Source organism: Lissotriton helveticus, chromosome 7 (assembly GCF_964261635.1).
Source record: "Lissotriton helveticus chromosome 7, aLisHel1.1, whole genome shotgun sequence".
NCBI lineage: Eukaryota > Metazoa > Chordata > Amphibia > Caudata > Salamandridae > Lissotriton > Lissotriton helveticus.
Genome location: NC_136068.1, coordinates 1,407,119,071 through 1,407,133,511, shown reverse-complemented (window position 1 = coordinate 1,407,133,511; position 14,441 = coordinate 1,407,119,071). Strand labels below are relative to the sequence as shown.

At 44.7% G+C, this 14,441-nt stretch overlaps 1 protein-coding gene across 1 annotated transcript in view; it reads right to left on the bottom strand.

Moving 5' to 3' along the window:
• The window catches only part of SHISA6 (shisa family member 6), a 1,259,921-nt gene that overhangs the window by 358,813 nt on the left and 886,667 nt on the right, over window positions 1-14,441 (bottom strand). The window contains exon 4 of the mRNA XM_078654720.1: window positions 5,551-5,613. Within this exon, the coding sequence (XP_078510846.1) occupies window positions 5,551-5,613 (63 nt within the window). The remainder of the gene's footprint in view (window positions 1-5,550; window positions 5,614-14,441) is intronic.

Sequence of the window (14,441 nt, the reverse complement as noted above, 5' to 3'; positions counted from 1 at the left end):
GAGGGGGGTCTGAGGTTGTGTCATGTGTAGGGGCAGAGATAGGAACTAGCGCTTGGTTGCTCTGGATCACTCCTCGGTCAAAGAGGGTGGCTGATCTGTAGGGGTTCGTTGCAACCATGTGGATAGGGTGTTTGTCAATCAGATCTGAGGTGCATGGGGTTATCAATGCTGACTCATATCTAATGAGTCTAATGAGGAGGTCCGCAATTTCTTTCTCCATGAGGTATAGCAGGGGCAGGTGTGTAGGAAAGGAAGAGGGCCCGAGTTTCCTCCTCTGAGAGGTGGCAAGGCACCTTGCGAGGGCGCAGGTGTCTCAGGGAAAGCGGAAGAGGGAGAAGGAGGGGCTCACAGGAGGGGGGAGTGAAATTTTGCGAGGGTTTGAGATTTGAGAAGGAAAGTTCGGTGAGGTGCAGAAGGTTCTTTTGATCCAGAATGCAGTTGTGGACGTTAATGTTAATTCAGTAGCTCTGCGGTGGAGCATGTCAATATTGCTGTAAGAGTGATGCTATTGTGTGCAGGGATCCAAAGGAGAGGGAGCGATACTGATGGGAGGTGATGGTGGCCTGGTAGTGAAGCTAAGGCGAGCAGTGTCTTGTGACCTTGCAGGAGTTTCACTATCCCTATGGGAGGAGGGATTTGGCGGACAGAGGATTGGAGGTTTGGGAACGCTTCTGTTGGCATGAGCTGGTAACATGGTGGAGAGGCTGGGTCGGGAAGAGTCAAGAGCCCTGGGGGGAGTTTCACTAACCTTGAGAGAGGGAGGAGCAAGCCGGCCGGAGGTTGAGGAGATCAGTGGTTTAGGCACATTATGGTTGGCCTGTGCTGGAGGCTCAGATGTGGGGCTAAGTCAACCTGTGTTGCGTGCCCTGGGAAGGGTGGTTTGTGAAAGGTTATGCACCCATGTAGGATTTGGTGAGTGATGGTGTGGGGGGAGGGTGGACAGAGGAGCGTCTTGCACAAGGCTTCTGAAGTGGGTAAAGCGGTCTGCGAATTTATTAAGGTCAGTGGGTGGTCCTTGTATCAGGATGATGCAGTTTTTCTAAATTGTGATGGTGAGGTCGACACGCAGTTTAGCGGAGGGTGCAATCCTGAGCCGTGAGGAATGGGCCTAGTTTCGTGAACCTTGAGGTGGGAAGAGAAGGCTTTGCACCACATGGAAGTTTTCCTGGAATAGAAGATGAGGTCATTAATGACTGCTCCCTTGTCAGTGCTGAAACGCAGGTCAGAGACCAGGGTCTCTGGATGACTTTTCAGGATGGAGTGTTTGAAGGATTTAGTGTAGGTTTTGGAGAGATTAGGAGGGTATACAATGGTGTAGGTGTTGTCGCCAGTGGAGGTCAAGCAAGGCCCTGCCATGTTGTAGGAGTGAGGAAGTTTCCGCCAGGAGATCCTCGGAAATGCCTGGCTATGGCCGAGTGCGAAGATAGTTGACTAGCAGGGTATCCCAGGGACCAGGGCGGCGGGCCTGAAGTGGATGCAGAGACTTAGAGGAGTCACTTAGGCCACCTCACATTGGCTCCGTGGAATTTGAATTCATGGGTCTCCAGAGTTTGATTAGACAGAGACTGAGGGGGGGAGGGGGTGAAAGAGTCACCAGAAACATGTTGTCAAGAGCCTGGTTCTGTTTGATGCACAGAGTAGCAGTCATCAGTAGGGGGAAGGGAAACAGACTCCCCAGAAACATATTGCCCAGAGCCTGGGTCCGTTCGATGTGTAGAGTAGCAGTCATCAGCTGGGGTAAGACAACTGTGTCAGTGAGTGTGGAATCATGGAGAATAGGAGGGCCCAACCCTCCTGATGGTCTTGGGCAAATCATCAACCATCAGGAATGGAGGAGTGTGGTAGCTAGGCAGGGCCGCAAATTAAAATCAAATTGAGGAGACAGCCCTAAGGACAGCCAAAGTCATCAGTAGGCTCTGGGTCACACTGCCCAGCGAGGCCACATTGTAGAGGCCACAGAGAGAGCAACCCTCGCCGGGCATCCGAGAACCGGTCCGGATAGAGCGGCAGCCCCGGCCGGAAAAGCAATGAGGCAAGGCAGCAATAAGGAGCAGTTCAGGGATGGATTGCTGGGCAAAACAGGTCCAGCCGGGCATCGGGGGCTCCGGGTCGGATTGAAACAGCGTAGCAGGCTGCCAAATTGAGGTCAAACAGCCAAAGTCGTCGGTTGGGCTCCCAGACGGACTGCAGAGCAAAAACCGCATTTCAATACTAAAGGGCAGGCTCACCTGGGTATAGGCATGGAGGCCACATTGTTGAGGCTACAGTCTCTGGGCTAGAGATCAGCCCTCGCCGGGCATCCGAGATCCAGGTTGGATAGAGCGGCAGCCCCGCAGGGAAAGTAGACAAAGCAAGGCAACAATAGGGAGCAGGTCTGAGGCCAAGTTCCGGGATGGACAGCGGGACAAAATGGCACCGCCACACAAAATAGTGCTGCAGTTCCAATGGTGCTGTAGTTCAAACTGTGCCACTGATCCGAATTCCATAAGGTGCCATAGTATCGGTTCCAGGGGCAGAGGGAAGCCACAGTCCTATTTTGGGGCAGGCTCTGGCCTGAGCAGAACACCAGGGTAACGTAGGTGGGGCTGAGAAAGGGGAGCTGCGGTCTGATATCAAGGTTCAAGCTCCATGAGCAGGCTTTGGCTAGGGCAGGGAAGCAGGTTGCCAAGAGGTGCCAAAGATTGGATAGTGTCGCCGAAAACGCGGCCCCTTTAGCAGCTGCAGGAACAGGGATCCCGCGGTCAATCCAAACCGGCCGCAGCGATGCAGGCTGGCAAATGGTACTGGAGACGAGGTGGCGTCAGGGAGATGCTGCCCCTCAGGTAGAGGAAAGCGAGCGCTGCAATGTTCAGGAGAGTCTCAGAAAGTATCCTCAGAGGTCCGGAATGGTCCTCAGGGGCGAGGATTGCAGTTGCAGGGGACTCATCATTGAACTCCTCAGCCATCAGGCAGAGTCCTATCAGATGGCGCCCGTGTACCGGTTAACCCCCATAGCGCCACCGGGGGCAGGTGCCTGAGTAGGGAGAGTGGCAACGTCGATCAAGGATTCGCTACCATAGCCGCTGGCCTCCTGCAGCAGAAAAGCCGAGGAGCTGGGCACCAGTAGAGCAGTGTCGGGTCCGGGCAGCGTAGGCACGTTCCTGTGCAGCAGCGGTCATCAATCAGGGTAAGATGGCTGCTAAAATCCTTTTCAGTGAGGTAGTTTGGAAGAGTGCGCAGTCTGTCCAGGGGCAGGCAGGTGGAGGGCCGATGAGGTGGTTTTTACGGGTATAATAACCTAATTGGTGATCCTCAAACTGGGAGCTCCTCGGAAGGCTCCTACTTTGCAGCCATCTTGGTCTTGAATCTGCTCATTCATTTTCTAAATAGTCGCAGATCTTCAAAATAGGCGTTAAGGACCCCAGGAGTGTGCAGATAATCCTATTAGGAATCTTTGCTTTATGCCATTTGGTCACACTTGGATTTATCAAATAGTCAAAAGTAAATGAAAGAAATATATTGAAAAAAGACAAATTGTGTGCCCAAGTTCAGCAGCTGCCATCATGGGCTTGTGGCCCTTTCAGACATTATTGACAATCTATAGTCCATGTTTACAAACAGAAATATTCCAACACGCACTAGTCAGAACATAAAAATAACCATAAATAATTGTAAGCCTCTTCATCACACAAACTAAAAGCCTTATGAACAGCACAGCAGTGTCTATTCATCACGAGAAACCTAAACTGCATGCATATTTGACACAATTCCATTTTCACACAAATAACAAGCTGACTCAGAGAAATGGATGAGTTCTAATCTACTAGTCACATATAAATCACACAAAGTGTTCCCTAAATTAATCAAAGTAATAAATAAATCACCCAAATAATGCCACTAAGGAGTTGGAAAGCGACGAGAAAGATTTTTAAGATTCTTGATTAACTACTTCTGATTTACTATTCGTTGCCAACTAGAGTCATATATGCTTCATGAAATGTTTATACTTTCAGGCATCATTTCAAAGCATTATCAGCATTCATTGTTAGAGACCAGGTCACCAGTACAAAATCCCTCGTTTAAATCAGTTCTTCCAATTCGTGCTGCATTTTAGTGATATCTGTTTGTTTTTATGGTTTAGATGTAAAAGACCTCAAGTTGCCTTCACAGGGACCAAGCCACTCTACCAGTAATATCTAAGACACGGACAGCTCTCCCATTATGGTGGAAGAGCGCAGCCCCACTTAAAAATAAAATTATATTAAAACCATTTTATTATCATTTTATTTTTCATTACTGCCAGCCGGGGTTAGGTCGGCAGCGGGGCCATCCTGCCAGGCGTCACTCTTTAGGAAGGAGTGTTGGGCTCCTGTAAGTGTGCGTGTTAGTTTGGCCGGCCATCTGCGGCTGGCCAAACAGACCTGGGTACTCATGTTTCTCCAACCCAACTGTGAAGCAACACGTGAGTTGGAGAAACGCCCCAGGTTCCCTGGGCCTGAGCGAGCTTCACGGCAATGCTCTCATGCTGCTATTGCCAGCATAAGGCTAGTGCTGGGATTGCCCCTGGGAGCCTGTACAGCATGACCAGCGTCGGTAGAGGAGCAAAGAGGCAGCGGGCACAAGAGCAGGTAAGTGTTCTTCTTTTATTATTTCCCCTCCCACTGCTCCCCCTCCCACTGCATTTGCGTTGCCCTACCACCCCAAAATTGGAGCAGTCGCCACTGATCTCAGGATATAAATGAAAAAGGCTTCTATTTGGTATTGGAAGAATTCAATGAATCGTCGTTATTTTAATTATTGGGTCATGTTCAGGAAAAAAAGTAGCATGCATTGATGCAGATTTACTTCTTTTTGCAATTCACCAGCATTCCCAGTAGTATGGTTAGAAACCTGCATCCGGTGCAGATTACCAATCATACTTCTTGGTAATGTCATGTGACAAGTCAGATGGGGTCCTATTTCCAGTGCGCCTCCTGTGTAAATGTAAAAAACAAATTCCGCAGGGGAAACATTTTTCCCGTGGAGAAAGCTCTTTAAATACAGCCCGAGCAAAATTGAGGATGATCCATTATACTTACCACCAATTAGCTGGAGTAAACATTTGACCATTTCCATGCTGGGAAGGGGTGAGATTAGAGTAAGGGAATGCCCACATAATACATGTTTGTGTCAATATGCGGGTCTAACTGAGCCACCAGTGTTCCACTCACAGTCTCAAGCAGGACACTGAACTCCTCGTTGGAATGCCACACTGCATCCACACACAATCTCACACACACATTATGGACCACGGAGGCATGCTCAGGCCTGCAACAGATGAATGGGTGGGGTGCTTCGAGGCCACGCCAAATTATATCAAAACAAATTTTGCTCCAATACATCAGTTTGGATAATAACCTGTTATCGTTTAAACAAACTGTCGCTGTCACTCAGCCCCCTGAAAAAGCATTTCCAATTGAATATTTCTCTAAGCACATTTATCAAGCATTTCTCTGAGGAATGTACATGCACTTCATTGACAATAGGCAGTAGTGAAGTAAGTGATGTTAGTTTGAAATGGCGTAATCTTACCATTAGTGGGCGTCTGAGTCGCACTGTTCAATATCAGGTGGTTATAGTTTTGTTGCTGGTCACCTGCAAATCATACAAAGAATTCACCATGAGAAAACCCTTTATATCAACATGCTAAAATATTATTAATGCATTCAATGTTCAATTTACTATAAAAAGTTATGGACTGGTGACACTGAAAGTGGAATCCAAGTCAGCGTCTCAAACGAGAAAGATCAGAAATGTGTACTTGAGAATAAAAAAGCATATCAAAGAAACTTAGATAAAGCTGCTTTCTGCCAAACATGCCAGAACTCTTGATAGAGAGCCAGCGAACACTCATGTTATGGTATATTATACAGAACATGTTCAATAGGCTGCAGAGATCCATTGTGTAGAGGTGAACCAACCATATGGTTTTGTTGGGCATTGCTTCTATTAACTCATTGCTGGAAATAACTTTTCACCCACCGATGTACGTTGAGGGTGGCATAGCAAGAGCACCTCAAGCTCTCATGCCCACAAGAACATCCTCTGGTTTTGTGATAACAACAGCAACAAATTCATCCCCTCACACCCTGTGTCACTGCTCCTGCTGCAGTATTGATAGTGAAGCCCCTGGAAGACATGGCCAAACCAAGAATGCTTCGATGCTTAACCAGAAGAGCTCATGTTGGGGATATCCCTTGGACACATGCTAATTTAGAAAGAAGATCTTCGCTGGGGAGAATACACACCTTACTATGGGGCATATTAGCAACAAATAGCGATAATTATCGCTTACATTTCTTTTATCGCCGCCTATCGCCGGATATTATTGCAGAGATAACGTGCTATTAGCAACTTTTATCTCTAAAGCGATAAAATATCCGGCGATAGCGGCTCAATGCGTGAATATCGCTGGAAATCCAGCGATATTCAGACATTAACGCTAATGAGGACTTAACCTGAATATCCACCTCCCATTGGATATACAGGTTAAGTCCTGGTCTGAGCAGCCGTTAGGTACTGGCGATATTCGCGCTTAGCGCACATTTTTTTATTGCTTCGCCTGCCTTGCTAATAGACGATAGCTGTGTTAGCGACTGCTTTCAGTCGCTAACAGGTTGAGTACGCCCACTTTGCTTGTCATTTGCGATAAATATCGCTGACATGCAAAGCGGGCCCCAAACATGTAGCTATCGCCTATAAGCTGTCGCTAACTGCTGTTAGCGACAGCTTGCTAATAGGGCGATAAAAATATCACCGCTTTAGCGGGAAAAATTCCCACTAAAGCGGCGATATTGCTCTTGCTTATATGCCCCCATGCCCTGTAACAATCACAGCATGCATGATCGTCCTTATTTCCAGCCCATAGTCCTAACATTATGTGTTGTAACTAACATGTCAACAAACTTTAGCACATTTTCTGTGCAAGTCAAATCTCGTATCTGTTGTAGTGAAATGTAGCTGAGCAAATACATAAAACATGATTTTTTATGTTTCAGAAGCATCAGAGTAAGGTATATATGCATTAGTTAAGACGAAAACGGAAAAATATTTTTTTTCAAGTTCGTTCAAATGTTATTTGAGTAAAAAAAAATGTCCAAAAAAGATTATTTCTTGTGTAAAGGTACATAACAAATTACTTTCCGGGGCTGCTTAAATGATATTCTATATTTTAATATATCCAAGTTTAAAGAAATGGATTTAACTAAAACGTATTACATTAAACTTGTGAATCTGGCCAAGTTCTTTCGTTGTACAGTGATTGTAACAGGGAATATATGAAACAGTTAAACATGAGTCAGATAACGACGAACTAGATGACACAGTGGATAATGCTCTATTGTGGCAATAAAGTAGGATTTGATCTTAGCACTGTGGTAATAAATGTGTTTGTCAATACATTTGATTAACTTAATATGCTTTATTGGGCCACATTTATTTTTACTGGCATGGCATAAATCACCTAAGCACCTGGAGGAGAATGTTCAGTGGTGGTCAGCCAATCAAACGCTCCCCTTGCGGGTTATACCTAGCCTTGCAAGTCCACTAATGGAGCATTCTGTCAGCACCCTGCTCCTCTGGCGTGCCTTAACTAGATGGGCCAGCAACTGACTCTTAGTACAAGGTGCCTGTGCAGGTGGCCCTCTAAAGAATGCAATAGCTATTTTCATCAGGCGCTGCTCTCACTTTCTGCCTGTGATGGCCCCTTTCCTTCCTTGTCAAATTGGAAAGGTAAGCCCTAATAACACCAGAAAAATAAACAAACTGGCATTGTTTGTTATTTTTTCTATGGCATTTGGGCCTACATTTCCACTTTGACAAAAAAGGTAAGAGGCAGACTGGCCCCTTTCCATCCTTGTCAAATTGGAAAGGTAAGCCCTAACAACACTAGAAAAATAAACAAACTGGCATTGTTTGTTATTTTTTCTATGGCATTTGGGCCTACATTTCCACTTTGACAAAAAAGGTAAGAGGCAGACTGGCCCCTTTCCATCCTTGTCAAATTGGAAAGCTATTGTGTGGCAATAACAGCTGCTAATTACCCTATCTTTATTATGGAAACTCACCTGCAGTCAATAACTGCAAGTGAAGCAATTATGCTTAATTAGTTGGTAGAACTGATTTTTTTTGTTATTAAGACGTCTTGTAGTCTCAATTTCTTGAAATCATTACCAAAGAATTTCTGAAATTTTACACAACAAAAACGATGTCACCTATGTATGAGAGTAGATCTTTCTTCCAGTCATATCTTAAAAGTAATTGATAGATGGAAAAAATACGCAACAAGAAAGGACAGAGTTTGAAGCTTTTTCTCCTGGTCGGCTGGGCTAGGAACATTTACAAACATGTGCGGGCAGCAAGTTACAGCCTCTAATAGTAGAAAACGTATATTTTCCCTCGACTATTAAGGTACTTGTTGTCCATGTGAACTCCGACAGTTTAGATACCTTTTCAAATGCTATATTAGAAGTTTTAAAGTAAGTCTATCTAAAGCAGAGAGACATATTTTAAAAAAATGCATATTATATTTTGCTTCCTTTAAAACAAAATAACAACATCATGTCGGTGCTTGTGTCTTTTCAAAATAAGGTATTCTTGGGCAATACCATATAGAAAAAGAAATAGATACATTATGTGCTTTACCTAAAAACACATACATTCGCATTAGAACTGGGGTGTCATCTTTTAAGGCGTTTAAGCTGGGTTGTAAACAAGGAAGTCATTCAAAGAAAGAGATTATAATATTTTAGTTAGACGGGCACATCCTAGGGTGACATCAGAAATTAGTTTGTTACAAATATGACGCAGTAAGGTGTTGAATGAATCAAAAACACAGGTGTATAGGCTTCTGAAAGAAGCATTACCAAAGGATTAAAAAAAGAAGAATCAAACTGGAGTACCTGTCTAAAGCATTATACAATTGTTGTGGATAGGAAAGAAAAGAAAGGAAACCCATATCCACGACTTTGGAGTTAGAGTTGTGAAGAAAAGGGACCATCGCCTGAGTTAAAAAAAAACTGTCTAAATCATCATGCTCAGTGGAAATGACTTCCAAGAGAAGGAAAAGATATTGCCCATCCAAAGAGTGTCCAGAAATAGACAAACCTTTCCAAGAGAAGGAAAAAAAGGTCTCACAAGTGTCCACAACAGGTGTATAATGATTAGGCATACAGTGCAGTTTGATTTTTCATCTTTTAACTCTTTATTATTGTTTATAATCTTCAGAAATCATTACAGTCCTGACGATGGTCGAGTGGATACACACCGTATGAGACCTAAACATCGATGTACAGCCCATCTCTCATTTGGACCATCCACATTATCATTAGAAATTTTCTCTTAATGTCAAGAAGGACATTCAAGTATTTTCTTGAGAAGGGGGATATTAGTACATTGCCAAATATTGAGGAGCAACACTATGAAGTTTTTTAGACAACACATTGCCGTTGTACTGTATGTTATAATTTTCTTTGAACTCCCTTCATTTTTTCTCTGTTTGAATCGAATATACTTTGCAAAAGCATATATGTCTGTCTTTGTGATTCATTTGACACCTTCCTGCTTCAAAATTGTAACAAATTCATTTATGATGTCAACCTAGGACATCCCCAAGTAACGTGCATTATATCATTTCTTTCTTTGAAGCCTACCTGGTTGGCAACTTACCTTACTGTATTATTGATACCCAAGCCCACAAGGGAATACCAGGTTGCCCTTTGTGTAGTACATCTTTCAGAGCATGGCATTAAACCACTTCAGTTAGGGCTTAAATTTGCTCACGCTATATGTACTTTTGCATCTCGACTGGTCATAGTTGCTATGAAATCACACCACAAGACTCTAAGCCAGCCCTTCTAGAGCCTAAGTCTCAAATAATGGAATCACGTTCTGCAACACTAAGATACATCTCGGAATTTCTAACTTTTAGAAAAGACCTGAAGACCCATATTTTCAGGCTAGGTCACCTAATAATAATAATAATAATTGAGGAAGAGGTAGGGCGCAGCGGCCAGGGTACTTCACTCTGGACCACAGGGTTCGCAGTTAGAATCCCGGCCCGGCGGCAGGTTTGTCCAGCACCATGTGACTCTGGGCAATAGCTCGCTTAATCTTCCTGACGGCCCCCAGTGCCGGGACACCTCCCCAGAGGTAGCTGTGCACTTTACAAATACTGGTATTATTAATATTATTATGATTATTGTTATTATTATTATTATTATTATTTGCACCATTCTGCAAAGAGTTAATTGCTATTGCAGAAGGCTTGAACTATTGACCGAATTCTGCTATTATTTAAATAATTTAAAGCATTTTCTCCAGGATAACAGCTTGGCAGTTTTTCTTAATTTGTAAAATAGGTATTTTTTGTAATGAGCTGCACACACCCAACACCGGACTAATCAATGAAGTCAGAATTTTCTAGAGAACTGAGCCATAACTGGTGGCAACACACTGTAGCACACAGGAAAGAAAATGTGATAAACCACTATTGGCCAGTGGCTTCAAAGTAGTCTGAATTATCTAGGATAGTTAAAAACAATAATATACAGCTATAATAAATTCCCAAACACTTAATTGTTGCTTTTTGGCAGGTCAATATGTAACAAGGGAAGTACTGAGAGCTGGAATGATATTTTACAAAACTATATTCCAAACGTGTTTATTACTCAATAACGAAGTCTAATACAGTTCTAAATAAGGTTTATAAGCAAGTATGTTGTTGGTTTCAAATCTTGCGACAAATCACTTTTGGTCTCTTTAACAAAGGTATTTCCTCACATAGATGAAACCTGGGTATTCAAATACAGGCATTTACAAAGAAAAACATCCTATTCCTGATTCATAAAATGGAATTTTGTCCTAGTAAATGAGATTTACTCCGCCAGGAAATCTGCCACTATGCTAGAATTCAAAGTGTCAGGTTGCGGCCATTCTCGTATAGATTTACCTGTGAAGAAATTCATAGGATTGTGAGTATTCACTAAATTTTTAGCAATGTTTCTCACTCTGGAAATGGCTTGAGATTTAAATTTGCCATGGCAAGGGGTTAGGGCCATATATAGTAAGCCCTAGGGCTGTTACAAACATTACCATTTCCAACAGCTCCCTATACACCAGGGGCCGTATTACAGTAAGTGCCCTGGGGGCGCAACAGGTGTTTGTGCCCGCTTTACGCGTTCCTGGGCCACTTCGGTATTACAGAAGGGGCCGGCGATGCTTGTGCACCAGAGCTATCTTAAGGGCCCATTCCCTCATTTGCATGGGGGCATGCATCTTGCAAATGAGCGAATCCTTTTGTCTCGGCGCCATATTACATGGGCGTGTACAGAGGCAAAGAAGCTTTCAGGAGGTGCACCTTTTGAAAGGTGAGCCCAGTGCAATGAAGGGAAACGCACTGCATCTGTACTGCGGCACCAGGACTGATCCAATGCTGCTCCAATTTAGAAAAGAGTTGAAGACTCACCTCTTTAAAGGACACTATACCACAATGTATTAATCATCCACAACTCAGCTCTATCTCCTCTAATGCATTGATTTTATGTTCGTCTTTGACCATGTCAGTGCTCAGACGCCTTTTGGCTACATTTGCTCTATAGAAATTCCATATACATACATACATAATTCATGCCTTTTGACTTTCTTTGATGTATGCTGAAGTTGTGCATAAGATGTCATCTTATGCACTTGAATTGTAATTGTAAAAAAATTACTTTACATATTTTTCTCTCAAAAGATGTACTGTTTAACATGCAAAATAACTAAGAGGAAACACACCAACAACCAAGTTCCTGTATTACTGTATAGGTTCCTGTGAACATCCTTTCTCCACGGCAGATTATATTCCTCCATGGCACAGACAACTTGTGTCATTGAGGAACATTTCAGAGATGCTCATCAAATTCATACATGGTTGTGTACCTCATATGCCCTGGTACCTCTTAAAATATGACAAAACGGTCAAAGCATTTATGTTTCTTCATCTAATATACGTCACTTCAAGAAGGCAAGATGGATAGTTCATCGAGTTGAATGTTCCGCTTTGTAAATAAATAGTGATTGGCAAGTCTACTCAGCCTTTCATCGTCCTGAATGAAGGTCAGAAAATTGAATACCATAAATTGGGAAATAGTAGCGTCTGGTATTAACAGCACTTAGGGCCATATGTAAGTAATTGACAAATACCGAATTCTTAATACCAAATTTTACCGATTCGTTATTAAGAATTCGGTATTTCCGATGTAGGTAAAAATTCGGTAATATTTACCGAATCAGTACAAATCGGAAAAATGTTACCGATTCCTCAATACCGATCGGTATTTCCGAATCTGTATTACCGAATCGGTAAATACCGAATCGGAAATTCAAAACACCAGCAATTGAGGAATCAGCCAATCCTGTGCATCCACCCCACCTCCCAACCAGGAAGTGGCCACACCCATGCAGGTGCACTCAATCAGAACCTTCTGGAGAGGCTGGGAGTGCAGAGGAGAACAACTGAGCCACTGGGTGAACTTTTCCAGCAAAAACTGCACAATGGCTAGCAGGGACACAGAAAGAGAAGGAAGTGAAAGGAAGAGGAAGCTGAAATTCAGCGAAAGGGAGCTGCAGGTCCTTGTGGAGGAGGTTGTAAAACAATATACCAAGTTGTTTGGTAAGCAGTCCTTGTAAGTGGCTGAATCAGAAAAATGGAAGATCTGGCTAGGAATTTAGGCACAAGTGAAAGCCATAGGAGTGACTCCCCGGGACATTGATGTACTGAACCAAAAGTGGTATGACATCAGGAGCATCACCAAAAAGAAGAAGGCGGAGAACAAAAAACAAGCCAGTCAGACAGGAGGAAGGAACAGGGCACCTGCCCTGACTGCATTTGAGCAGCATGTGGAGTCCACCTTGGAGCCAGAAAGTGTCTGTGGAATCGGGATGCAGACAGATCAGCCAGAGCTGCCACCAAACAAGGTAAGAAGCATGCACAGCAATCTGCCCCCTTCCCTATCCCCATTCCCCATTGAAGCTGTGTGAATCCCACTCAAGTACAGGTTTTAGTAATCACCAGCAATGCATTATGGGAGATGTTGTCAGTGAAACACCTATCATGACACCCATCACACTGAACAACAAGGCATGTGACACACATCAGTGATAAGCAAGCAGAGGACATTGAGATAGTGTGCCAGAAACGAAAATGTAATATTGCTATACAGGGCTGCCGGACCACTGAGCTAATGTACAATGTCTGTCCACAGGCTAGACATTGCGCAGGTCTGCTCAAGACAAGGCTGGAAGGGCACCCCGGAAGGAAAGATCAGAGGAGGCCAGTGTAAGTGCAGGGCACACCACACCACCATTACCGGCATCACCACCACTGCCAGCCTCGCCACCACTGCCAGCGTCACCACCACTGCCAGTGTCACCACTAATGCTAGCCTCACCACCACTGCCAGCATCACCACTACTTGTAGCCTCACCACCACTGCCAGTGTCACCACTACTGCTAGCCTCACCAGCAGCAACACCACCTGCAGGAGGCATGCTGTTGCCATACTCCAGGAGATGGAGTCATCCTCAGAAGACACCAGGGGGGGAAACATCAACTGTGCCAGTGGATGGCAGTAATTCTGGTTTGCAGTCCACCTCTGAGAGAGCACACACAGGTGCCAGTCGCCGCCGAGCTCGGGAAAACAGTCCACCTTTGCAGGGTGAGGATCATGGTGTCTTCGAAGGGCTGGAGGCAAACATGGTCAAGGTGCAGCGCCTGCAAGGGAAGGCAATTCAGTCTGTACAGCGGCAAATGAAGCACCTCAACAACAGCATGGTGAACATTGAGAAGGGCATCAGCACTATGACCTCCACGCTGGCTCAGGGCATGAAGGAGATGGCCGAGGGCATGCAAGACATGTCCCAGTCAGTGATGCTGCTGTGCAGCATACTTGATGAGGACAGGGTAGCACGGTGCAGGGTGAGGCAGAAAATGGAAACCATACTAAGGCAGTGAACCACCTCTCAACAGCCACTTCTCAGCTCTGGAGGCGCTCCGTGGCCACGCAGGAAGGGATGGCGCACTGTAGCCGCGATGTCTCTAGGTGCCTTGTGAAGGTAACGACTGCACTTGAAGTGCTGCTGACAAGTCAGGCAGCCAATACTGGTGCAGTGGATATGGGGGACAATGAGGAGACGACCAGTAGCAGCAGCATCATGCCCCCTGTAACTGAGACCCGGAGGAGCAGCAGACGGCATGGGGCTGGCACTGGATCCACAGCCAGTGAAGACAGTGTGCTGATTGCATCCAGCAGTGTTGTGCGTGGCCGCAGACGCTAATGCAGCCCACACTTCCTGAACTGAATTGGGTGAAGTAACCCATGACTTCCTCTTAGGGTTGTCACAAATTTGACTGGCAAGTTGTGCCCTTTGTGTAGTGGCGTAGT